This window comes from Pristiophorus japonicus, chromosome 1 (assembly GCF_044704955.1).
Source record: "Pristiophorus japonicus isolate sPriJap1 chromosome 1, sPriJap1.hap1, whole genome shotgun sequence".
In the NCBI taxonomy this organism is placed as follows: Eukaryota; Metazoa; Chordata; class Chondrichthyes; family Pristiophoridae; genus Pristiophorus; species Pristiophorus japonicus.
Genome location: NC_091977.1, coordinates 167,394,402 through 167,421,024, shown reverse-complemented (window position 1 = coordinate 167,421,024; position 26,623 = coordinate 167,394,402). Strand labels below are relative to the sequence as shown.

General features: G+C 45.0%; 1 protein-coding gene across 23 annotated transcripts in view; it reads left to right on the top strand.

Annotated features, from left to right (window-relative positions):
* cast (calpastatin) overlaps window positions 1-26,623 on the top strand; it is a 212,746-nt gene that overhangs the window by 76,442 nt on the left and 109,681 nt on the right. For 22 of the 23 annotated variants that reach the window (XM_070884722.1, XM_070884718.1, XM_070884626.1 and 19 more), the window contains 2 exons: window positions 1,356-1,421; window positions 26,093-26,146. In XM_070884722.1, coding sequence (XP_070740823.1) covers window positions 1,356-1,421; window positions 26,093-26,146 — 120 coding nt within the window. The remainder of the gene's footprint in view (window positions 1-1,355; window positions 1,422-26,092; window positions 26,147-26,623) is intronic. The other variant, XM_070884646.1, reaches the window with a different exon arrangement.

Genomic DNA, 26,623 nt, shown 5'->3' with positions numbered 1-26,623 from the left:
CACAAGAAAAAAAACGGGCGCCCCTCCGAGCTGTGGCACTCGGCGCAGCCGGCACGAGCTGTGGGGGGGCGGAGCCAGGTCCCTGCGCTGAAAACAGTGCCGGGACCTCTGCACATGCGCGCTACAGTCGGCACGCAAGTGCAGTAGCTCCAGGCGCCGAACTGTGTGGGAAGCACGCAGCCCCTAGCCCTGGCCCAATGGCCTCACTGGGGCTGCGTGAATGAGGCTCCTCCCACGGCCAGTTCCTGCTCCCCGCCCGACCAGACCCGACACTCGCTCCCCCCCCCGCCGACCAGACCCTACCCGACCCGACACCCGCTCCCCCCCGCCCCGACCGAGACCCGAGACCCGCTTCCCCCCCCACGCCCCGTCCCGACACCCACTCTCTTCCCCCCCCCCTCCCCCGACAGAGACCCGAGACCCGCTCCCCGCCCCCCCCCCCCGCCCGCCCCGACCCGAGGCCCGCTCTCCCCCCCCCCCCCCCCGACCCAACACCCGCTCCCCCGACCCCCCCTCCCCTCCCCCCCTCTCTCTCCCTCCCTCCCTCCCGCCCCCCTCTCTCTCTCTCTCTCTCCCTCCCTCGCTCAGCAGCACGAACAGCTGCAGAATTCTCCCTGGCTGAAGCACTTTCACACAGGTAGGAAGATGGTTTATTTAATCTTTTCTTGGCTTATAAATGTTTATTCAGGTTGGATTTATTTGTATAATATTTGTAGAAGTATAAATAAGGATTTATTGTCAAATTTAATGAGTTCCCTTCCCCCCCACCTCGTTCTGGACGCCTAATTTGTAACCTGCGCCTGATTTTTTAATGTGTAGAACAGGTTTTTTCAGTTCTACAAAAATCTTCACTGGCGCCATTCTACTTTAGTTTGGAGTACATTTTCACTGTGGAAACTTTCAAATCAGGCGTCAGTGGCCGGACACGCCCCCTTTTGAAGAAAAAATTCTGTTCTAAACTAGAACTGTTCTACCTGACTAGAACTGCAGAAAAAAAAATGTGGAGAATTGCGATTTCTAAAATAGTCCGTTCTCCACCAGTTGCTCCTAAAAATCAGGTGCGAATCATGTGGAAACTTGGGCCCAATGTGTGTATTCATGTGTAAAGTGTCTGCACAGATATGATAAATGTCATCAGTGCTCGTTTACTAGTTTTGTTTTTCTAGTTTCTTGGTGATATTTTAGGTGTTCTGGAAACTATCTTCGTACATTTCCATGCCACTAAACCAGTGTTGTCCAATACATTAGCTACAAGATGTGGCTAATTACATTTTTGTTTAGGTAAATAAAATCTGAGTAATAGATACTGTCTTTGGGTATGTGATATGAAACTTTCTTTTTTCCCTTCCCTACAGGAAAAAACAAAGATTGGTCAGCTTGCTAAGGCAGAAGGTTCTAAACCAATAAGCTCAACTAGTAAGGTACGTTTAGCTACACTATAATTATTGCGTAGTAAAATGGGATTTTGGCAAGTAATGTCATAACAATATATACTTAAATGACTTTTGATCTCATTCCAATGATTGGGAGGGGCATTATTCAAGTTTTAAAATGTCAAGAAGGATTAATGATATAAGCACACTTTTTAGCTTTGACGACAAGCATAGCATAAGAGGACACAGGTTTCAAGTTAAGACTGAGGCAATACTAAACATTTCTCCTCACACTTGTACGTGTGATATAGAATGAAGTAGCTCCCATCAAAAGCAGTTGTAATTCAGATGATTAACTTAAGATGATGTGGTTAGGATCTGGATTGCACTGCCTGAAAGGGTGGTGGAGGCAGACTCAATCACTGCTTTCAAAAGGGAGTTGGATAAGTACCTGAAAGAAAACAAATGCAAGGCTATGGGGAAAGGGTGGGGGAGTGGGACTAGTTGAAATGCTCTTGCAGAAAGCCTGTATGGGCTCGACAGGCCGAATGGCCTCCTTCCGTGCTGTAACCATTCTATGATTCAAACTCCTTTTCAAAGGAGCTGAATTATTGTCTTTCTGGAGATAGTATTTGTGATTTATATGAGGTTCTCCTGCTGGTGTGGAGCTTTGCTAGTAAGAAGCACAGCTCGCAGAACTAGCCTTATAAAATCTAGCCCCATCTTCAACCTGCACTCCTGTCTAATGAGGCTCCATGCCTTACAAAACTACTCCAGTATAGTGAAGTCACCAAGTACTCCACAGAACATAATGTTTTGGATTTTCTGATTGATTGTAAAATTTAGACTAATGGGGCCCAAGTTTCCACATGATTTGCGCCTGATTTTTAGGAGCAACTGGTGGAGAACAGACTATCTTAGAAATCGCAATTCTCCACATTTTTTTTTCCTGCAGTTCTAGTCAGGTGGAACAGTTCTACTTTGGAACAGAATTTTTTCTTCAAAAGGGGGCGGGTCCGGCCACTGACGCCTGATTTGAAAGTTTCCACAGTGAAAACGTACTCCAAACTAAAGTAGAATGGAGCAAGTGAAGATTTTTGTAGAACTGAAAAAACCTGTTCTACACATTAAAAAATCAGGCGCAGATTACAAATTAGGCGTCCAGAACGAGGTGGGGGGGGAGGGAGGGGAAGGGAAGTCATTAAATTCTACAATAAATCCTTATTTATACTTCTATAAATATTATACAAATAAATCCAACCTGAATAAACATTTATAAGCAAAGAAAAGATTAAATAAACCATCTTCCTACCTGTATGAAAGTGCTTCAGCCATCGTTCGCTCCCGCGGGGGGTGGGGAAGGAAACCGCCGTTTGTTGCCGCGGAGGGGAGGGAGGGGAAGGAGACAGTGAGAAGGGAAACCTCAGTGCTGATGGCAATGTGCTTTTATTACAAAATTTTCAAAAATTAAACAGCTACAAAGAACTACAAAAATGGCCGAGTGCCAATGTTTCCTTCACACTGCGCGTGCGCGAACGCTCCAACGCGCACGCGCAGCGTTGCCGGCAGGAGAAAAACTAATTTAAATAGTACCCGCCCCCTCCCACTTACAAAATTGGCACGAGTGTAGGCTCCGCCCCCCTGGGCGCCGCGCCAAACAGACAAGGAGCTGCAAAGCGCTCGAGGATAGCGCGTTTTTTTTCTGCCGCTGTTTTAGGCGCGTAAAACGGGCGCCCAGCTCGGAGGGGCGCCCGTTTTTTATCCTGTGGAAACTTGGGCCCATAGTTTCTAGGCTTTCAGGCCAAGACGAATAATTTAAGGATAGCAGGGAGCTGTGAGGTTGTTGAATAATCTGGGCTTTTTGTTGATTTTATTTATGGACCCAAGAGAATTTACGTAGAACTTTGCCTCTGCATACTAAATAAATGGAGTAAAGTTCATGATAGTGTAGCTTGTATGTGGTCTATGGAAGATAGAGGCTTGAGGGCCTGCAGGGCCCTTTCTTGTTCCATGTTTTCTCATGCTGCTTCAGCCAATGAGTGAAGTCAAATTTAGATAAAATATTTTATTTTGATTTTAATTTTGCTTGGTACATTTAAGGGTCATAAAATCTTTTTATCGGTTATATATTATATTTGTCAACAAATGATAAAATATGTTTGTATTTTGAAACTAGTATTTAAAATTACTTTCACTTTGTTGAACTTCAAAACATTCCGCAAATTAAGCATGTAGCGTTGCATTTTCCAAAATTGCTTTGAAATTGGTTTTGTTTCCAATGTTATAATGTTACATTGATTGAAATGACCCAGTTACTTGTCAGTCCTTGTTGCTTGAAGTTATCATTGTTCACAATGATTAGTTTTATAATTGTAACTGTAAGTAGTTTCCCATGGGTGTTTTCGATGCACCTCCACGTTACAATAATTCACGACCTGGGAGTGATTACTGTACTGAACAAATGCAACGGACAAATACCTCGGTCTCAACCGGCAATGCTTTTATTAAAGCTACTCCAACACAGCAAAACAAGTGAACACAGTAATGATATAATACCATACAATACCCTGGCGCATCTAAACCGCCTCTGTCGCGAAGTACCCAACGTCTAAACCCTCTGCTCGGATCCACAGTGTACACCCCTATGGTCCTTGCAGCAAAACCTCTCCACGAAAACCCTTACTAAGGCTTGGTTGGGAGAACCCACTACACCTCCTCACACAGTGGCTATCTTCAAGATGTGTGGGCAGGGATGATGCTCACCGATCCGTTGGCTTACTCACTGCATCTCCCGGTGAAAACGTGTCTCTTCTGGTTCCGTACTGGTTTTTTCTCTCCGTCCCACACAGAGTGCTCAGTTCTTGTAGAGGCGAAGCAAGCGAGAGCAAAGAGAGAGAGAGAGATGTGGCCACACAGCCCCTTTTATATGCAAAAACTGTTTGCCTTTTCTGGCCCAATAAAGATTTTCCTTGTTTTGAGGCTTCCTGTTTTGAGTCCAGTGATGGTTTTTCGCTTCCAACCGGTCTGGGGCTTAATGGCTTTTGATTGTTCTGGTTTCCCGCTTCTCGGGGTTATATCATCCAGGTAATGGCTTGATCACTGACCAGTTCATCTGATCTAACTCTGACGAGTTCACATTGATTAACAATGGACCCTCCATTTGCCCATGACCTGTGGTGAGTTATCCTGGCCATTGTCTTCCCAGACCACCCCTGCCCATCAGGTGTGGATTTCAAGTATCACATGGAAAAGTACCTGGGCCCCTCCCACAAACAGGCTTCCAGTTTTTTCTGCAGTGAGAAAATATTAAAACGCAATGTCCAGATAATGTCCAACAATACTTGGGGAGCTGATACCTACATAACCTCTCCTTGATGTGTAATACTCCACCACAGCCAGTGGTTGCTAGGTGGATGAGTTCAATGTTATTCAGCATATTAGTACCCGTTATCTCTTGCATATGACTCTTTACGCTTCCTGTCTGCTTGCATGTCAACTCATGAGATTTAAGTGTGGGTGTGTTCTGTATTGAGCTTAAGAGCTGAGCTCCACACCAGCTGAATATTAGCTGCATTCTTTGGACCAGAAATTGCGATCGTTGGCTTCCCGCAGGCGGATGCCTCGGACCGCAATAATTTCTACAAAAGTACTTGGTGGTCCGGAGGTTTGATGACTTGTTGTCCTGGGGCCCGATGCGAAGGTCAGCATAGCGGCCCACATATCCCAGGATCGTACGGGTTTCGTGGGCCAGCCCATCAGAGTAGAGGAATCCCCATTCATACGAATGTGAGTTCCATATGTACGGAACTGCTGTAAGTATGAATGGGAATACCCCCAAAAAAACACAAACACTGAAAATAAATTTTTTTTTTAATATTTAAAATTAATTAAAATGCAATTTAATTCACTATTTTAGACAAAATTTTAATTTAAAAAAAAATATGTGTTAACAGGGCTGAAAATAAACTTACCTTAATGGACAGGGTTTTTAATATATATGAGTGATAACATTTTATTTTTCTATTTTTTAAAAAGTCTTACGCAGGTAAAAGCAGGCCTTACAAATAGCCCAACTCTCTGCCCATGGAGGCCCTTTCCTTTGCATGTGCGCGATCCGTCAAATGAATTTTTGACAGATCGCAAGTGCCAGGATTAGGCGCATGCGCTTCGCTGACCTAAACCCGCAACTTATGAGGACCCCACGGGCACGTGCACACTTCGTATGTGCCAGTGGAGAGCGCAATTTCAGGCCCTTTGTTTTTATTTTTCCTTCTTTCTCTTCTCTTCTGAAGAGAATTAACTGTTGCGAGGATGAAATTTCACACACCCTCCAGTACCTTGTACAAATGTCTGTCCTTCATACATGTGACGACAGTGGAATCCACCTGAGACATCATAGTGAAGTCTGATCCTATCCTCATGTGACATCTGTGGGGTAATTTTTTCCTTCACTGCTTGGATGGTAAAACGGCAGAGTAGATTACTCTGCCTATTATAGAATCTGCCCAATTTCCATTTTTTGATTTCAGTATCCACATACTTTGCCAGAGGTCACTGAGCTTACTGATTATTGCCACGTGCAATAATTCCACACAAGACAACCAGCAACAAGTATGTGAGTTGCATCTCAGCTGTCATGTCAAGTCACAGGAAAAGAGGCATTTGTGATCTACACTGTTGTGACATTTTACTTAAATGGATGAGTCCCCAGATAGTTTAAGAAATATGGTTAGGGATTTATCAGCTGATGTTCAGTTCAATTGGGGAAATAATGTTTTAATTATAGTATGTCAAAGATGGGTATTTACTGCTCATCTGTTCATGTGCTTTTATCACATGACAGACATTAATAAAACTGTGGCTAATAATACTTTAATTCTTTTGCATGTAAATGTAGAATATGCTTCTGAGCCATACAGGAGGGCGGGTACTACTACAGCCCTGTGGACCATGACCTTGGTGGTAGTTTTGAGGGCCTGGTCTTCAAACACTGCTTTCCTCAGGCGGCCGAAGACTGCACTAGCACACTGGAGGCGGTGTTGGCTCTCGTTGTCAATGCTTTCTCTTGTTGATAGGAGGCTCCCGGGATACGGGAAGTGGTCCACGTTGTCCAGGGTCACGCCGTGGATCTTGATGACTGGGGAGCGGCAGTGTTATGCGGCGAGGATAGGCTGATGGAGGACCTTTGTCTTAATGATGTATAGCGTAAGGCCCATGCTTTCGTACGCTTCAGTAAATATATCGACTATGTCCTGTTGTTTAGCCTCTGTGTGTGCGCAGACGCAAGCGTCGTCCGCGTACTGTAGCTCGACTACAGAGATTGTGGTGGTCCTTGACCTGGCCTGGAGACGGAAAAGGTTGAACCTGTTCCCACTGGTTCTGTAGTTTAATTCCACTCCAGCGGGGAGCTTGTCGACTGTGAGGTGGAGCATGGCAGCGAGGAAGATTGAGAAGAGTGTCAGATCGAAGAAGGCCATGTATAAGGGCTGGCGCTGTTCTCTGTATTTTTCCTGCAGCTGTCGCGCTGCAAAAACCATGTCCGTTGTGCCCCGTAGGGGACAAAATCCGCACTGCGACTCTTGAGGAGCACTATGTGTGACCTGGCTACACTAACTTCATCCTGCATGTTTAGAGAAATCCAACTGCTCATACAAGGGATTACACTGAGCATTAAGCAGGGTTTATTTGTATCAGGAAAAACTTTTGGGCCGTTGTTACTTGCACAAATCAATGGGAATCAGGGGAAAACTCTCCACTGGCTGGAGTCATACCTAGCACAAAGGAAGATGGTTGTGGTGGTTGGAGGTCAAACATCTCAGCCCCAGGACATCGCTACATGAGTTCCCCAGGACAGTATCCTAGGCCCAATCATCTTCAGCAGCTTCATCAATGACCGTCCCTCCATCATAAGGTCAGAAGTGGGGATGTTCGCTGATGACTGCAGAATGTTCAATTCCATTCACAAACTTCTCAGCTAATGAAGCAGTCCATGCCCGAATGCAGCAAGACCTGGACAACATTCAGGCTTGGGTTGATAAATGGCAAATGACATTTGCACCACACAAGTGCCAGACAATGACCATCTCCAGTAAGAGAGAGTCTAACCACTGCCCCTTGACATTGAATGACATTACCATTGTCGAATCCCCATCATCAACATCCTGGATGTCACCATTGACCAGAAAGTTAATTGGACCAACCACATAAATACTATGGCTACAAGAATGGTCAGAGGTTGGGTCTTCTGTGGTGAGTGACTCACCTGACCCGCTAAAGCCATTCCACCATCTACAAGGCACAAGTCAGGAGTGATGGAATACTCTCCACTTGCCTGGATGAGTGCAGCTGCAACACTCGAAGTTCTACACCATCCAGGACAAATGATGCACTGCAGCAATTCACCAAGGCTCCTTGGACAGAAACTCCCAAACCAGCGACTTCTACCACCTAGAAAGACAAGAGCAGCAGGGGCATGGGAACACCATCAACTCCAAATTCCCTGACAAGTCACACACCATTCTGACTTGGAATCATCATTCCTTTATCAATGGGTCAAAATCCTGGAACACCCTCCTAATAGCATTGTGGGAGCACCTTCAATGCACTCACTGCAGCGGTTCAAGAAGGTGACTCATTACCACGTTCTCAAGGGCAATTAGAGAAGGGCAATAATTGCTAGCCTAGCCAGCGACGCCACATCCTGTGAATAAATAAATAAAAAGAATCACCAGTGGATAAAATGTGAAATAAGCCACAAGTTTCAGATAATGTACTCCTCCTTCCATCTGACTTGTATTTTTCTCATTTCTGTTGCAAAATTTAGTGAAACAACTGTAGATTCAACTATCAAGGAGGTTTAGTTCACTCTGACTTTTTACCTGTAACTGTTAAGTATGGAAGAACTCCACAAGAGTACTGTGAGCTAAAACTGATGTGAACTTAGTCTCTTTAATACAACTCTAGAGTGCCTAAGCAGCATGGCAGACGACTTTTTATACTCCCTTGCACGAGGTGCGCCGATAACCCTTGGGCCTCCAACAGTTGCGCCCTCTGGTGACAAGTCTTACACAGTTACAATGTTTACATATGTAACAGTAACTGTCCTCTGATTCTACAATTTGCCCAACAAAATGAATAATGTTAAGTACTACATGTTGTCCCACATAACTAGTGGGGGGCATTCTACTTTTGTGTGCACCTATTTAGGTGTGATCGGCAGAGAGGGGGTAGGAAAAACCATCTCCAACGGTCCCCTCCTCCTGACTAAATGCTTAGAACATGGTCTGGTCATAACCAACATCTTGTTTCATCAGAGAGATAAGTACAAGGCCTCATAGCAACACCCTTGTTCCAAGCACTGGCATCTGCTGGACTATGTCATCATCCGAGCGAGGGACCGCAAGGACGTCCACATGACCCGCGCCATCACAGGAGCTGACGACTGCTGGATTGACCACCGCCTAATCCGCTCTGTCATTTCCATCCATGTAGCCCCAAAACAGTGGCAGCAACAAAACTCTGCCACAGGAAAATCAACGCTGGGGCACTCAAAGATCCTGCTCAGAAAGCCCTATTCAGTCAGTGCCTCACAACCATCCTGATGACTTCCAGTGAACCGGAGATGCAGAGTGTCCACAGTGCCTGGTCTGCCCTCAAGGCCTCTGTAATCAGCACCTCCTGAAGAGACGCTTGGTCTCTCCAGTAGGAAACATCGATTGGTTCAATGAGAGCGACTAGGAGATCCAGGAGCTAATAAGCCACAAACACAAGGCATTTTTGAACTGGAAACAGCAACACAACTCGAGAGCAAGAAAGCCGACGACCACGACGTGTGTGGATTTTTTAGCGCAATCAAGACCACCTACGCCCCAAACACCCAAGGTCCTACCCCACTGAGGGCCCAGCACAGAGAGGTGCTCATCAAGGATAGAGAGGCAATCAGTGTCCGCTGGAAGGATCACTTCGAAGATCCCCTTAACCGAGACTCTGTCTTCGATGTGAGTGCCTTTGACTCCATCCCGCAGCATGCTACCCGCCACCATCTCGGCACAATCCCAGCCCGGCATGAGGTTGAAAAGGCCATCCGACAACTGAAGAACAATAAAGCCACGGGAGCAGATGGAATCCCCGCTGAAGCACTATAGCATGGTGGAGAAGTACTATTGGCAAATTCATTAACTCATTTCTCGTATTTGGAAGGAGGAGAGCATGCCAGGGGATCTTGGAAACCCATCTTGGAAACCCAAATTGTGACCATCTTCAAAAAAGGTGACCAGTCCGATTGCTGTAATTACAGAGGAGTTTTCCTGTTATCAGCCACATGGAAAGTCTTCGCAAGAATCCTCCTCAATCGCCTTCTCCCAGTGGCTGAAGAGCTCCTCCTCCCAGAGTTGCAATGCGGATTCCGCCCACTAAGGAGCACAATGGACACGATCTTCACCGCGCGTCAAATTCAAGAAAAATGCAGGGAGCAGCACCACCCTCTGTACATGGCCGCCTTTGACCTCACAAAGGAATTTGACACTGTCAACCGTGAGGGATTATGCAGTGTCCTCCTGAAATTCGGCTGCCCTCAAAAGTTTGTCACCATCCTCCGCCTGCTTCATGATGACATGCAAGCTTTGATCCTGACCAACGGATCCATCACAAACCCAATACACATGCGGACTGGGGTCAAGCAAGGCTGTATCATCGCACCAACACTCTTCTTGATCTTCCTTGCTGCAATGCTCCATCCCGCCTTCAATAAGCTCCCCACTGGAGTGGAATTAATCTACAGAACAAACAGGAAATTGTTCAACATCTGTCGCCTCCAGTCCAGATCCAAGGTGATCCCATCCTCTGTCATTGAATTACAGTATGCAGATGACGCTTGCGTTTGCGCACATTCAGAGGTCGAACTCCAAACCATCGTCAACATCTTCACCGAAGCGTACGAGAGCACGGGCCTTACACTAAACATCCGTAAGACAATGGTTCTCTACCAACAGTACTCTCCCCTCCCCCCGCCACCCCCCCTGCCGATTATCAAGATCCATGACAAACAAGGCCCTGGATAACATGGACCATTTCCCATACCTCGGGAGCCTACTGTCAACAAGGGCAGACGTTGATGATGAAGTCCAACACCGCCTTCAGTGTGCCAGTGCAGCCTTCGGTCGCCTGAGGAAAAGAGGTTTTGAAGAACAGGATCTCAAACCCGGCACCAAAATCATGGTCTACAGAGCAGTATTGATATCCAGTCTCCTATATGCTTCAGAGACTTGGACTATGTACAACAGGCACTTCAAAGCATTGGAGAAGTACCACCAACGCTGCCTCCACAAGATCCTGCAAATCCATTGGCAGGATAGGCGCACCAACGTCCGTGCTCTCGCTCAGGCCTACATCCCCAGCATCGAAGCACTGACCATGCTCAATTAGCTCTGATGGATGGGCCACATCGTCCACATGCCCGATACCAGACCCCCAAAACAATTGCTCTATTCGCAGCTCCGACGCGGCAAGCGAGTTCCAGGTGGGCAGAGAAAATGCTTCAAGGACACCCTCAAAGTCTCCTTGGAAAAAGTGCAATATTCCCACCGACACCTGGGAATTCCTGGCCCAAGACTGCTCAAAGTGGAGGAGAAGCATCCGGGAAGGTGCTGAACACCTTGAGTATCTGTGCCGGGTGCAAGCGGAAGCCAAGTGCAAACAGCGGAAGGAACGCACGACAACCCAATCACCCCAACCACCCATCCCTTCAACCATCGTCTGCCCCACCTGTGACAGAGACTGTAGGTCCCACATTGGAATCTTCAGTCACCTGAGAATTCATTAGTGTGGAAGCAAGTTGTCCTCGAGTCTGAGGGACCGCCTAAGAGCGAAGAGAGACATTTTAACATCTACTGCACCTTAAAAGTACTGGAAGATCTTGTTATTTCTGTTGAGGTTTGTATGTTTTCAGCAGGAAACCAAAACTGCACTTTATAACATTACAAGTATTAAAATCTACCCTTCTAATAACACTGAAAGGATATGTTAAAACTGGGAATCTGAGATGTCCTGAGAATCAATTAAACAGAAAAATAACACAACTAGTACATTATCATCATCATCCTTGGGATCGAGGAAGACTTGCTTCCACTCTTAGCATGAGTTCTTTGGTACAGTCCAATACGAGAACAAAGGTGGGATTTATAGTCGTTGAGGGAAAGGGTGGGCAGGGAGCCTGGTTTGCCGCACGCCCCTTCCTCTGCCTACGCTTGATTTCTGCATGCTCTCGGCGACGATACTCGAGGAGCTCAGCGTCCTCCCGGATGCACTTCCTTCACTTAGGGTGATCTATGGCCAAGGACTCCCAGATGTCAGTGGGAATGTCGCACTTTATCAGGGAGGCTTTGAGGGTGTCCTTGTAACGTTTCCTCTGCCTGCCTTTGGCTCGTTTGCTGTGGCCGAGTTCTGAGTAGAGCACTTGCTTTGGGAGTCTCGTGTCTGGCATGCGAACTATGTGGCCTGCCCAGCGGAGCTGATCAAGTGTGGTCAGTGCTTCAATGCTGGGGATGTTGGCCTGGACAAGGACGCTAATGTTTGTGTCTATCCTCCCAGGGGATTTGCAGGATCTTGTGGAGACATCGCTGGTGGTATTTCTCCAGCGACTTGAGGTGTCTACTGTACATGGTCCACGTCTCTAAGCCATACAGGAGGGCGATTATTACTACGGCCCTGTAGACCATGAGCTAGGTGACAGTTTTGAGGAATCTTCAAACACTCTTTTCCTCAGGTGGCCGAAATAGCATTCCACTATTAACAAATTTACAGTTGAATGCAAGAAATCTAGATGTTAATATTGTTTTAATTGCTTATCCAATTTCTGCATAATTATCAGTGCATTGACTGTGGAAGATTGTTAGCTTGAGACTAGGGTCTGGGAGGCTGAACTTAAGCCGTTGTTTCCCACCATGAGTGACCGCTTTATTTGTTGTATATACTCCATTTAATTGATGAAAGACTTGTCTTTAACACACCTGGCAGGAAGTCTCTGGGGTAGGGAAGGTGATTGACAGCTGTATGCTCAGGCAAGGGTACAGCTTGGGGCCCTCACTTGGTTCAGTATATCACTGTACCACAGCCTTTGTGGAGTTGAGCTTGTGGAGCTCCGTAGCTTAGTATGAATAACCACCAATAAGAATTAGAGTATGGATGCTAATCAAGGTTTAGTATTATCACAGACGTGTTTGTGTGTAGGTGTGGTTGTGTGTGTGTGTGTGTGTGTGTGTGTGTGTGTGTGTGTGTGTCTTGTGAGTGAACATCGGTGGCAGGTCAGGGCCATAAAAGGAGCGGCGAGCGGTGGCCATGGGCAGCGTGGAGGCATGCCACTTCAAGGTACAGCACGAGCTGGTGCAGGAGGGCGACGGCTGTGAAGAGTGGCATCATCAAGACCCAGGTCGGTGATTGGAGCGTGGGCAGATACAGCAGGGGCGGCAAGAGATTGTGGAGGGATGTGATCGGGGCCCAGGGGAGGCGTGAGCTCGGGGCCCAGGGGCAGCACGGGCCAGCCCACACTGCGAATACATGTGCGCGCTAGGTCTGTGCAGCAGAGCTGGTCTCTATTCGTCTTGGGTAATCCTTTTCACTGGACCAAGACCTAGCTCTGTTAAGCCCGTGTGGTGGCTGGTGTGCAACAGCCATCACACGTTTAAAAAAAATCCACGTACAGGCATCTTCCACCCTTCAGGATGTAGTTCGGGTCCTGTGAAATCCGTTTTTTTGGCGTGTAAGCAAGTCATCCTTGTTTTGAGGGACTGCCTATGATGATGATGAGTATTATCACCAGATTTAGCAAAGTGTCATGTCATTTGTTATTTTTGTATCCAAAGAAGTTGAAAGTTCTGTAACAATAATGGAAGCTGCTGTATTGTTTACTGCTATTGCTTATCTCTTACGTTTAATAAATCCATTTTGTAGTTTATGGCCCAAATCATGGTCAGAATAGAGTTTTCATTCTTGCACTTTCCAAAGTTTAGGAGTTCACGAGAGGGCTTGTGTCATATCCAGGATATCAGTGACCAGAGTTTCTGTTTGATATTGAACAATGTTACAATACCAGATATTGTGTGTATAAATTACACTTAACGTTTATGGGGAGCGAGGGTTCGCTTACGGGAATGGCCTTTGCAGCAGAGCAAAGAAGAAATATCTCAGTAAAGCCCAAATCATAACAGTGACCAAGGGTGCTCTTACTAAAGGGGTAGAACAACATTTTTTGTTCATCCTTGCAAAAGGAATATAATTAGTCATAGATTATTTTTGTTAATGACTTTTTATGTTTTCTGTGATAAAGGAATGATAGTCCAAACTTGTAAGGTCCTCTCACTTATGTGCAGCTTTCCAAAATCCAGTACCTTGATTATAAAGCTGGAAACTTCTTACAGAGCTTGTTCATAATCTATATACATTTCTCTCAGATTCATGGATGTGAACCACAAAACCCATCCGGTGAAGAATTTGCTTGACAGTGGGCGGAGCAGGAGCAGGAGGAGGGGATGAAGTGCTGTAAAATAGCTGTGCTGCAGAATGTGATCTTGTCAGCGAGGTGTGCATTTACTTGTTGGGAAGGGTGTGGCACTGTGAGCATTTAGTGAAAAGCTCGTTTCTGAGAGTGGAGGACAGTAGCTACGCCGCCAAGGATATGAAAGCTAATGCTGCAGATAGGGATTGGGAAAAGAAGTGAATGTTTTGAAAGAGAAAAGTAAATTAGTGTTACAATGCAAGGTTTCCACATCTTGCTTCGGAGTTTGTGGTTAATCATCCTGTAAAGAACCCATGCATTTCAAGCTTAAAGGTATGAAGAGTTAGTTTATACTTTCTTACTCTAGTTAAATTTCTAGGCATTCTCCATAATCAAGTAGCTGCTCTATTACTTAAGCATTTTGTTAAATTCACATTCATTAAGTGGTTAATGTACTGTCAGTTCTGGATGTTAAATCTGTCATATTTGTTGTCATCTTGGGGTTGAGGTTCTTGACAATAATTTTAGTGAAAAAGCCAGCACGAGTACAAAATGGGAAATCTTGTTTCGTATTCACAGCAGCATTTTCATCAAATCTAAACAATAAGAGGAATCTCACCCTTATTGTTATAGATATTTGTTACTGTGACGTGGGTGTGGTATTCTGTAGAAACTGACTTTCATTTGTTCAGACATGTTGGTGAAATACTTCATTTATAATGTGAGCAAATTGTGATCAGTAACAAGGCCCAATATGAAATTCTGCTAGGCTGAAATAAAAGTTCACTGCAGGAAAATTCTATGCTATTATCCTTCAGATGGATTGCAGGTAAGGGATTAATTTGATTTGGGTCTAGATATCTCCTGAACAACAATACATTTGTATAATATTGGCTTGATAAGTAATCATACACAGCAACTCTTGAAAATATCAATACAAGATATATACACGCACACAACTACTGAAAAAATGTGTCTTTGATAAGAATCCAGAAAAAAGCAGATTTTGCACAGATGATTTTTGTTCTTTCAGCACATAACCAGCTCACATTCAAGAACTGCTATGTATGTTTTTTTTTTAAATTTCAAAATATACTTTATTCATATAAAAATTTGTACAGTACATTCAAAAGCAGTTCAGTACACTTAGCTGCGGTCAGCAATCCCATACAATACATTTGGGTGCTGACGGCAGTTCCGTTCGATACATTCCCTTGCTTTTCAGTTCAAGTACAATACGGGATACATTGTAGTACATTCAACAAATTACATTACCTGTGTCACTATACAGTACGCGGAATGAGTGACGGTACATTTACATTTTTCTTTTAAACGTGCATTACGAAACAGACCTTGCATTGTACATGGCACTTATGGGTACTTATCAAGCAGCACTATACAAATGTATTCTTGCTCAGAAGATGACCAGACCCAAACCAAATTATCCCCTTACTTGCAACTCATCTTAAATATGATGGCATAGAATAGAGCAGTTGCCTGTTTTTTTTTTCCTGCTGATGCCATGGTTCGTAACATGCAATCCACGTCAATCCTTCATCTTTTTGGCTCCACTATCAATATTCCAATAACTTTCTTCCTGTGTTTTTACCACCTGGCTCAATGTCCCTATATTCCCTTCAGCAACCCAGCCCAAACTGATCTAACCTGTTTTTTGTGCTCCATTCAGCGACCTGCGCTGCCACACCTAGGAGTCCTCCCTCCCATTTTCTTCTGACTCACTCAGTATAGCCCCGAGTCCACATTCAGTCCTTCCCGAACCATTGGATTTCACTTCAGCTGTTGCTATGTTTGGCTCTTCAAAGTTGCTTGCTCATTGTATTAGTGATCTTGTGACTGAACATAGCTCACAATTATTGTCAACAAGCATAATAGGGGACCCAAACGCAGCAAGATCCAAACGGACCACTCAGCTATCTACTCGTCTTGACAGATTTATGGCCTGCCTAATCTTAGTGTCTCTTGGCTGGCTTCCATGATTGCAGTGAATGGTCCCTGCTTAATGTGCCTGACCACCCTGACTGTTGCCAGTTGACCAGCCCATCTACAAGTACCCACCTGCTCACATCCTCACTCAGCCCAAGGGGCTCTCAGCCCACCTTACCTAATTGCTTCCTTGCTCACTCGGCTGTCCAGAATGCATCCTAACCCACCAGCTTGACCGCCCACCTACTTCGAGTGCTTCCCAGCCTGCCTTCCCTTAATGCTTCCTGGTCCATATGCTCACAAGCCTTCTCAATGAGAGTTAAAAGTGAGTGAGACGAAGAAGGAGAATGAAAGATAGCATGAAGTAAGAGAAAGCAAAACTTGAAGGAAGTCATTTGAAAGTGAAAAACGGAGAATGAAAGAAAGCAAGAATTGAAGGATGAGAGCAAAAGACGGAGCAGTGAAGCAGAATGAGAATTTAAGGATAGTGACAGAAATAGATAGGTTACTTACCTTGGCTGGAGTCATTGGGATCTGAATGCAGTCCAACAATACATTATGATAAATGCAAAAAACTGTGGATGCTAAAAATCTGAAATGAAAACAGAAAATGATGGGAACACTCAGCAGGTTAACAGAGTTTACGTTTCAGGTCAATGACCTATCACGAGGTCTACAGATGCTGCCTGACCTGCTGACTGTTTCTAGCATTTTCTATTTTTAATGCATTTTAATAAATGTGATGTAATCTTGAGGTAAGGCTAATGACTCTAATGCCACAGATTTGAATTATCAATAACTTTGGGCCCAAAACTTGCTGAAAAATAATGGCCTGTGAATGACGCACGCTATTATTAATGTGCAAATCGCCCAGCAACTTGTGGCAAGGAAGAGCTAGCCCGTGAATTGCAAATCACCACAAGTTGCTGGCCAATTTGCGCTGCTCCACCGTTACCTTCACGAAAATGGCAACTCATCCTTAACCTCCCGCGAGTTTCATGAAGTTGCTGCATTTACACATTAATTGCCCATTAAATTCACCACAGAACGTTTAAGCCTAGTAATTAATAGTAGAAGTACATTTTTAACGACATGATAATTATCAATCAACCTCTCTTGCCCAGAAAGCGAACAGTTTAAAAATTTGGAGTCCCATTCATTCAAGTGGTGAATTTTAAATGTTAATTTTTTTTTACTATTTCTTTCGGTCCCTTTTTTCTCTGTCTTTTAATCCAACCTTTCTTTCCTTCTCTTTATTTTTTTGTTCTTTACCTGATTTGACATTGAATTCACTCACTCGAATTCGCCCTCCTTCCCAGCCCTTCCTCTTGTTTATTTCTTAATCATTAAATCTCATTGGTTAAACAGATACTCTGTTGGTCCTGTCGTTCATCAATGACCCAGATGCCCTCTTGTCCTCAGCACACTGAAACCAGCTTGCACTTTCAGCAGCTTTCTGGGCAATTTTTTTTTGAAGTGAGTGGTCCAGGAACATGTCTAACTAATGGTACATGCCAGGAGATGCCTCGTTCCAGCAAATTCTGGGCCTTTGGTTTTTTGAAGGTAGGAGGTGCAAACAGGTAAGATTACCACAGTGCCATTTAAGTTGAAAAAAAAATGGAGAAGTTGAAATAAATCAAGAAATTGTGGTTAGGTGTCACCAAGTTTGGGTAGACAGATGGGGGAAAAAAGAGACGGTTAACCACTTCGGGTTGCTGGGCAACCTTGAAGTAGTAACAGCAAATAGCACAAAACCTGTTTTTCATTTCCTACTTTCCACAGGAGAAAACAAGCCATGTAAACCCATGGCCTGGAAATTTCTCCATTGTGAAGGTGTTTCAGGAATGCTGTTTGCGCAACTACGGAGGAATTTAGGATTTGACCCAATTTTGCTAAGTCTCTACCATTTTTTTTGTTAGTAAAAAATTTCACAAGAAACACCTGCCTTCCTTTTTATGAACATAAGGAAATCATGGAACAATGACAGGATGATATCATCCATCCCAAATCTCATTATTTCTGCTGGACTTGCCCCCATCCCTCCTCTTTACTGGCCCTGGGTGCCCAGAGCACCTTGTACAAATCTCCTTTCCAATTTCTACAGGGCTCCTGCCCATTTATCTGCCCGCTGCCTCTTCTAGTGCTGAAACAGTAGACCTGCTAATTTCACAGCCCTGTACAGGTGGGCTCGCTATTGGTGGAGGGAATCCCGCTGGGAGCCTGCCATGCATGGGTGATAAATCTCAACCCAGGGTTCTGGCCATGTTGGAATGGTGGATGGAAGTCCTGCCCTGCTGGAACCTCGCAGCTGAAAGGAAAATCCTCACAGTAGTCTCTGAACGTAGCTATCGATCTCTTTTTCTGCTATAGCTTCTGTTCAGGGTATACCACCATCATCATCATCATGGACAGTCCCTCGGAACCAAGGAAGACTTGCTTCCACTCTTAAAATGAGTCCTTAGGTGGCTGGACAGTCCAATACGAGAACCACAATCCCTGTCATAGGTGGGACAGATAGTCGTTGAGGGAAGGGGTGGGTGGGACTGGTTTGCTACACGCTCTTTCCGCTGCCTGCGCTTGATTTCTGCATGCTCTCGGTGATGAGACTTGAGGTGCTCAGCGCCCTCCCGGATGCACTTCTTCCATTTAGGGCGGTCTTTGGCCAGGGACTCCCAGGTGTCAGTGGGGATGTGCAGGAAGCTGACTCACATCAGTTAGTTTTCTATGCATACTGGTGTTCATCTGATGCACTGTTAAGCAAGGGTGTCCAGCATTAATTTTGCATGTTGCCCCCCAGCAGCATCATAAGAGAGTGATACATTTTTACCATATGGCTGGCTTTTTTTTTACTGACATCAACTGTATCTTGGGAATGTGTCTAATTTGTACCTGAATGATCTGCTCTTTGAAGACCTTTCATTGCTCATTTACTGTTTACCTATCTTTTCCTATTTCAACTTACTGAAATGAGCCCTCCTCCAGTTGAGTATTTTCACATTTGATTGTACCTTGTCCTTTTCCATAACTACTGTAAACCTAATGATATTGTGATAATTGTGTTTCCCAAATGCTCACCACTGAAATATGTTCCACTTGGCCCACTTCATTCCCTCGAACCAGATCTAGCACTGCTTCCTTCCTCGTAGGGTGGGAAACACACTGATCAAGAAAGTTCACTTGTACACATTTCATGAACTTCTCCTCCCCCTTTGCCCTTTGCACTGTTACTATTTCAATCTATATTTAGGTAACTGAAGTCCTCCATTATCACTATTCTATAGTTCATGCATTTTTCTGAAAGTTGCCTGAAAATTTGCTTCTCTACCTCCTTCCCACTGTTTAGTGGCCTATAGTAAACACCAAGCAGCTTAATAGCTTCTCGGTTGCTTAACTCTACCCAAATAGACACTCTTTTTGAACCTTCAAGTATGTCATCCCTTTCAAGTGCTGTAATACTGCCATCACCTCGTCCTCTTTTTCCTTCGCTATCTTTTCTGAATATTTTGCAGCCAGGAATATTAATTTCTCAATCCTGCCATGTTTGAGCCAGGTCTCTGTTATTGCCTCTGTCATAATCCCATGTGGTATTTGTGCCTGACTTCAAGCTGCATCATCATCATCATAGGCGGTCCCACGAAACAAGGATGACTTGCTTCCACAGCAAAAAAGGATGAGTTCACAGGTGTTTCAATGAAGGACCCGAACTACATCCTCAAGGGTGGAAGATGCCTGTGTGTGGATTTTTTTTAATATGTGGTGGCCGTTGCACACCAGCCACCACACGGGCTTGTCAGAGCTGGGTCTTGGTCCAGTGGCAAGGATTACCCAAGATGACTGGAGACGAGCTCTGCTGCACGGGCCTAATGCACACACACACATCGCAGTGTGGGCTGGCCCGTGCTGCCCCTTGGGCCCCTGGCTCCGAACTCGCACCTCCCCTGGGCCCCGATCACGTCCCTCTACAGTCTCTCTCCGCTCCTTTGCCCCGACCTCGCTGCTCCTGCTGTATCTGCCCACGCTCCAATCACCGACCTGGACCTTGATGACGTCACTCTTCGCTGCTATCGCCCTCCTGCACCAGCTCACGCTGCTCCCTGGAATAGTATACCTCCACGCTGCTCCTTTTATGGCCCCGACCTGCCGCTGGTGTTCTCACGCAGGTCGGGGTCTTGATGCAGCTTCCATATATTTATGTGCACATATATTTATGACCACAACACTTTAAGGGGAGTATCGCATTCGAAAAGTTTTTTGTTTGTGTTGCAAAGCTGTGTGATTTCAAAGTTTCAGTGTCAACTAGCCAGGGAAATAGGCTATATTAAATTACAATAAGTAGACTTCTATTTATAGTCTGTGACCTTGACGTTTCATGAGCTGCTTGCAATTTCTTGCTGTAACTTTGGCGCAAGATTGGCGGAAACCCTGCAGAACCAGGCTATTTTTAGCCATTTACACCGTTTCTCCAGGGGTTCTGCGTTCTTATGTTAGATAACCGTTGTAAAATATTCCAGGTGTATGTTTAAAGTGCAATATTTATATGATGTATTTTCCAAGAACAGAGAAATAAATATTAATGGGGAGGTAAGAGGGTGCAGGGCCGACTGAAAATGGCCAAAAAACCTGGCCTGTATGTTTTGCCCATCTTAATGGTAGGGACCCATTAACATATTGTAGTGCAGACTCCCACCCAGCAGCTGGTCAAATGGACAGCCTAGCCAGACGACAGGAAGGACTACTCGCAACAGATGGTCACAGCTGGGGATCCTTGGGGTCGGTCCCCAGTTCTGGGAAGAAAGCTCCGGTCGGGAAGAGGATGGTCAGCGATCGGGAGGTGGGGCGGTCCAATTAAAGGAGTGGCTGCTGAAGTTAAATGCCAAAGAAAATCTAGTTTAATAAATAGTATCCAGGGTTAGGGGGAGGTTCCCTAATCAATATGAAACTGGGCACCCTCCTAGAGTTGTCACTTTGGTTGGAGGCATTCCTGGAGGTTGGCAATGTGGCACCCGCAATTGCTGCAGTTTTCAAGTGTTTTTGCACCCACCTTATAAAAGTTTGGTCCACTATAGTTCAGTGCCTTTGCACACAGTTTCTTCTTAAACCTGTACTTAAGTTGACTTCTTGCTGCTTTCAGTAACTCTGGTGACTTTTTGACATATTTGTGAAAGTCAGCAGAAGACGTACTGTCGATCAGCTGCACCGTAACACTGCTTTTACAAGACTTCCATTTTACCAGTTCCTTTCTTTGCTCCAAAGCTGAGTCAGCAAGTTGAAAACCCTTTTGCAGTATGCATTTGAGACTGGGATTGAAAGTGTGAAAGATGCAAATTTAAAAATGTGGCTGTTTTCACCTTGTGGTCCTCATTTGAAAACTTTTCTCAATTTTTTTGACCCTAGAAATTATAGTTCCTCTAATTTGCTGTAAAATACAGTAGTCATCATATAGCTTGTATGTAGTCATCATATATCAATCTCAACGTGAAGACCTTCAGCCAGTTTCTCTCTATCAGACCATTTCACTGCGTCGTCCAATGAGAGGATTGACATTTGTTTGAAAACAGATGTCTCGAAATCATACCATTTCTCAGGGTATGTAATGCCATGTCTTTTATGCTTCCTCATTAGAAACATAGAAATTAGGTGCAGGAGTAGGCCATTCGGCCCTTCGAGCCTGCACCGCCATTCAATAAGATAATGGCTGATCATTCAACCTCAGTACTCCTTTCCTGCTTTCTCTCCATACCCCTTGATCCCTTTGGCCATATCTAACTCCCTCTTGAATATATCCAACGAACTGGCCTCAACAACTTTCTGTGGTAGAGAATTCCACAGGTTAACAACTCTCTGAGTGAAGAAGTTTCTCCTCATCTCGGTCCTAAATGGCTTACCCCTTATTCTTAGACTGTGACCCCTTCGTGGGTCACAGTCTAAGAATAAGGGGTAAGCCAGTCTAAGAACATAAGAACATAAGAATTAGGAACAGGAGTAGGCCATCTAGCCCCTCGAGCCTGCTCTGCCATTCAACAAGATCATGGCTGATTTGGCCGTGGACTAATAAGGAGTAGCCTCTTTGCTAGTGTGACATTTGCATAAAATATCTTGAGTTGAATGTCCAATTTGTCCTCTTTCCTACTCGACAGTTTAGAACAAAGAACTTCCATGACACTATGTAGCTCTGTGCAAGTGGCAGTGTTGCATTCTAGCTTTTTGAGTGCTTCATGACGTATTACCATAAAGTTATGTAGTAAGTAATACACGGGTGTGCATCGCCTCTCCTTGTGACACTGGCAGTAGTTTTAACTCGCACCTGACCCATATGCCCCGAAGCGCGCCCTGCGATGACCACCTGGGAAAACAGAACAGTCCAGACCTGCCTGCGGCGGTGATGTAGATAAACTGCAAAATAGCTAAGTTCCAGTGTTTATTCTTTTACTTTTTTGTAGCCATTTGTGTTGTGGTGTGGGCAATGTTTTGTGAATGTTTTTTTGAATTTCTTTCTTTCTCCCTCTTGAGGCCTCTCTTGGAACACTCCCAGCCCCGCACTTTAGTTGGCGAAGTTCCCGTTTTTGCGCCGCGAAAGTCGTACAATGCCTCCCTTTGCGCTGCACCACTGACGCAGGGCCCAGATGGCAAAAATTACTCCACACAGCGCAAACGTTACCCGGGCGGCAACTTTCCTGCCTTGCCTCCGTTTTCTCCCTGAAAACGGCAAAACGGAAAATCCAGCCCAAAGATTTCATGCTGTTTTTAAAAGTTTTGAATGACATGGCACTGTATACAACCTGAATCATTTTGACATTCGGTAATTTCAGCTTCTGATAAAGTGACTTGTGTTTCCCAACTATGAGAGAGGCACGATCAGCTACAAAAGACAAAACACAGTTTATACTTAGGCTGTTCTCTTCTAAAATGTTCGAAAGGCGTGCAGCAATGGCATCACTTGTCTCATTGTTATCATGGTAATAATCAAGTAAGCCATGGACCCCTTCTGTCCTTAAAAAAAAATATCGAGCAACTACAGGGAAAAACTTCTTATTTCCCTTATTTGAGACATTCATTCCAACTGAGAAAAAAATGTGCTCATTAAAGATCTCAAACTAAAAGTTCCTACGATTTCAAAACTAAAACATTCTCAGTGATATTGCTTGCTTTCATGCATCCATGACTTTTTTGCAATTTCTGAATCTAGTAGAAACTTTGGAAGCAATTTATTATCACAGCCTTGACTTAAGTCACACCATGGTAAACTCCTCCTATTTCTGCTGCTGTCACGAGATTTTCCTGAGATGTGTCCTTTGTTGAAAAAAATATGTAATATGAAATGTTTCTTCCTGATTTTTCACTGCATCTTTGCGTCTTGCACATTCTACAATAATGACAACGGCTCTTCTCCATATTTAATTGTTGATGACACAGGTACATTCATCTGTGAATTCATCGATTTTGTGAAGCCAATTTTTAGACTTCGGATTATTCTTACTCCAGTTTTCATTGTAAGTAAAATAATACTTGTTTTTAAAGGTACCTTCAGAGCTACGTGAAGGGTCACTGCCAAAATTCTCCATTGAAAACTGGCTGAGTGCAGAATGCTGCTATTGCATTCTTATGCTTGGTTCTATGATAAAGTGAAATATTACTGACTTTACAATAGCATCGCCGTTAGTTGCGCTCATGGTGCAGTGAATGTACAATCTCACCAATGAGACAGTTAAGAGATTTTTCTCCCGGTCCCATAACTTAACTTTGAGTTGCCAATGCACAAAAAAATAAATGCAGCCAGATAAAAGCAGAGTAATTGCTCTGCACTGTACTGTCACTGCAAGGAGATGTTTTTCTTTATCTTCAAGAAGTTGCAGACATCCGTGACTCAGATCCTTGCAAAAATTCTTTCTCGATGTAGATTCACCTGCCTCCACACCAGTCTCGACTCATTCTCCGTCTTTCAATGTGCTGGTGCTGCTCCAGGCTTGTGCTCTTGGCCCACCCAGGCAGTAGCTCTGCTCGAGCCGAGCTCCGTCCAACCCAAAATATAAGCTTCCGGAACAACAACAACGTGTATTTGTATAGTTCCTTTAACATAGTAAAACATCTCGAGGCGCTTCACAGGAATGTTATCAAAGAAAATTTGACACCGAGCCACATGAGATATATGGGGAGATGACCAAAAGCTTGATCAGAGGTCGGTTTTAAGGAGCGTCTTAAAGGAGGAAAGAGAGGCGGAGAGGTTTGGGGAGGGAGTTCCAAAAGGGTCTTAGGGTCTTGGCAACAGAAGGCATGACCGCCAATGGTGGAGTGAATTAAATAGGGGATGCTCAAAAGGACAGAATTAGAGGAGTGCAGATATGTCAGAGAGTTGTAGGGCTGGAGGGATTTCAGCCCTACAACATTGGTATAGACTGTTAATGGGTTGAGATGTCTTTGACCCTTTTTACAGGCATAAAACCGAAACAACAAGGGCCAGTTTCAGGGACCAATGTCCTGCATATCCCAAGGACACCTGACAAACATCCAACCCGAAATTTGGACGGACCATTTTGCAGACGTCCGAGGCGATTGCCTAAAACAGGCATTAGGCCCCTCATTAGCATATGCAATGGTCTAACGACTGTTTGAGCATCCCTTTGGGAAATTGGGCTGCTCTGAGCAGAGCAGGCGCTCCTCCTCTACCCAAGTATTCCTGTCTTGTCTTGAGTTTCCTGCTATTACAGCAGCTGATATTTAGCTGTTGCCATGCAGCAGTTGCAGGCTATCCCTGGTACTCATTTAAAAATGGTGACGTGTATTTGTTTGGAGGGGCTTGTGTGTGTTTCTGATTTAAGGAAGCATTCAAACTAGACCTGGGCTGAATGTTATACAAAAACAATGGTTCCTTTGCAGCAACAATGATAAGTTGTTTTAAAAGTGCGAACATTGTAGCAGACAAAGGGGCCGAATTTGCCCCTTTATATAGCCCCGTTAGCATCTCTGGGGGGGTGCTAATGGGGCACAATTACATTTTCACCCAGGCTGGGGGGGCGCTATTGTCTCCCGGGAAATTACCCCGGAGGTTTGGGGGATGCTATCCCAGCTGCGCTACGCGTTAACTCCCTGGGCTGGCGCACGCGGTGAAGTCATCACCGTGCGCACCGACCCCTTTGCGTTCCGCGGGCCGCGAGGCTAGCGCAAGCGGATGTCGATGCCAGTTTCGCAGGGCACGAAGTTAGCAGACATCCGTCGCCTGGGCACCCCTTTTGGGAGGAGGCCTTATATGCCACGGCCACCATTTCTATTTTTTGGACGACTCTTGCGTTAACCCGACAATGGCGGCTGTAATGTATGCACCTTTGAGTATGCTCACAGGTTTGTAGAGCACTGTGAGAGGCTTAGCCAGTCACATGATGTTCACAACTCAATAAAACCCAGATTGTGTCTAGGTCATCCACGATGAGTTATGCTGTTGTGAGCCTAGTGGATGAACTGGTAATGTGTCGAGTGATTGTTAAACCTTTGCTATTTAAAAACTAGTTGGTTTATTAACAACGTGTTGCTATGAATTCTAAAGTAAAGAACCCATGAAACAAATACATTACAGCGGCCCTCGTGTTGACTGCGCCGCCATCATGCAGCCCGGCACTTTGTTATAGGTGCCGGGCTGTTGGCCTGGTTGATCGCCTCCCTGGTGGCCCAGTGGCAGCCACCAAAAAAGGGCCTGCAAAGTGCACAGTGGTCCTCCCCTTTCATTGAAGGGAAGGGATGTTGTAGCGCTACGCAGAGGATCCACATAGCGCTGCGCTCCTGAGCGCGATGCTGGACTCAGCGCTGTGTTACAGCCCCGCAAGCGCCCCTCCAAGGAACTGGAGCGCCTGAGACAGCACTCTGCCTCCTTTGAGGGGCGCACAGGTCCAATTCCATGTCTGAGGTGAGACTTCCGTGCCAGGCGATTTAAAAAGCCCAAGCTCCGGAAAGTTACTGCCCGCAATCGGGGCGAAGGGCAATTTCGTCCCCAAATTGTCTGCAAGTGTTCTTTATTTTACCACTGAAATGCAGTGTTTTTGCATCTAGTTGAATGTTTGCACTTTCCAGTTGTTGGCTGGTTCACATATATTTGTGTAACTCCTCAAATTCACACAACCATCTTAATATATTTCTTTGTTGTGAAATTATATCATTGTGGAAAACTATTGAAGTCTGCTGAAAATTGAATTCTGACTCGTGCTTGCCACCATTGTTGCATGCAATAACACTCTGAATACAACTCCAGGAAGATACTGCTTTTAAAAACTAATTTTCTTTTTTTTCCCTGTTCTAGTCTTCAGAAAAGCCAGGATTGGCAACATCTCACAAGTCAGCAGATTCAAGCAAGGTAGAAACATTCTGCAATCATTGAATGCATCATTTAAATTGTTGCAACATCTTGTTATAACATGTTGGCTCTAATCAGCATCTTTCTAAAAGAAAACACGTATTTAAACAGTCCTTTTCATCAGGTAGGGTGACTTTTACACAGTGCATTTTACAAGCGATGGTTTCTTTGACCACGACAATTGCAGTTCAGGTCCTGCTTGTCCCATGCTGCCCAGTTATCCAGGTATAGTTCCCAACCACACCCCCACCCCGAACACCCCATTCTCTGTTCTCTTTAAAAGGATCAGTGCAGGTTCTTTTTTTAAACAAAAATCCCATCTTTGGGCATCCAGGCTGCACCCTTGATGGAATGCACTTGCACTCTTATTTAATGGCGTGGCTCACAAATTGGGAGCAGCTTGGCCTGGACAGGCAAAGTGAACTTCAGGCATACTGTGTCTGTCAAGGACCAGAGCAGAAAGGGGACTATGAAAAT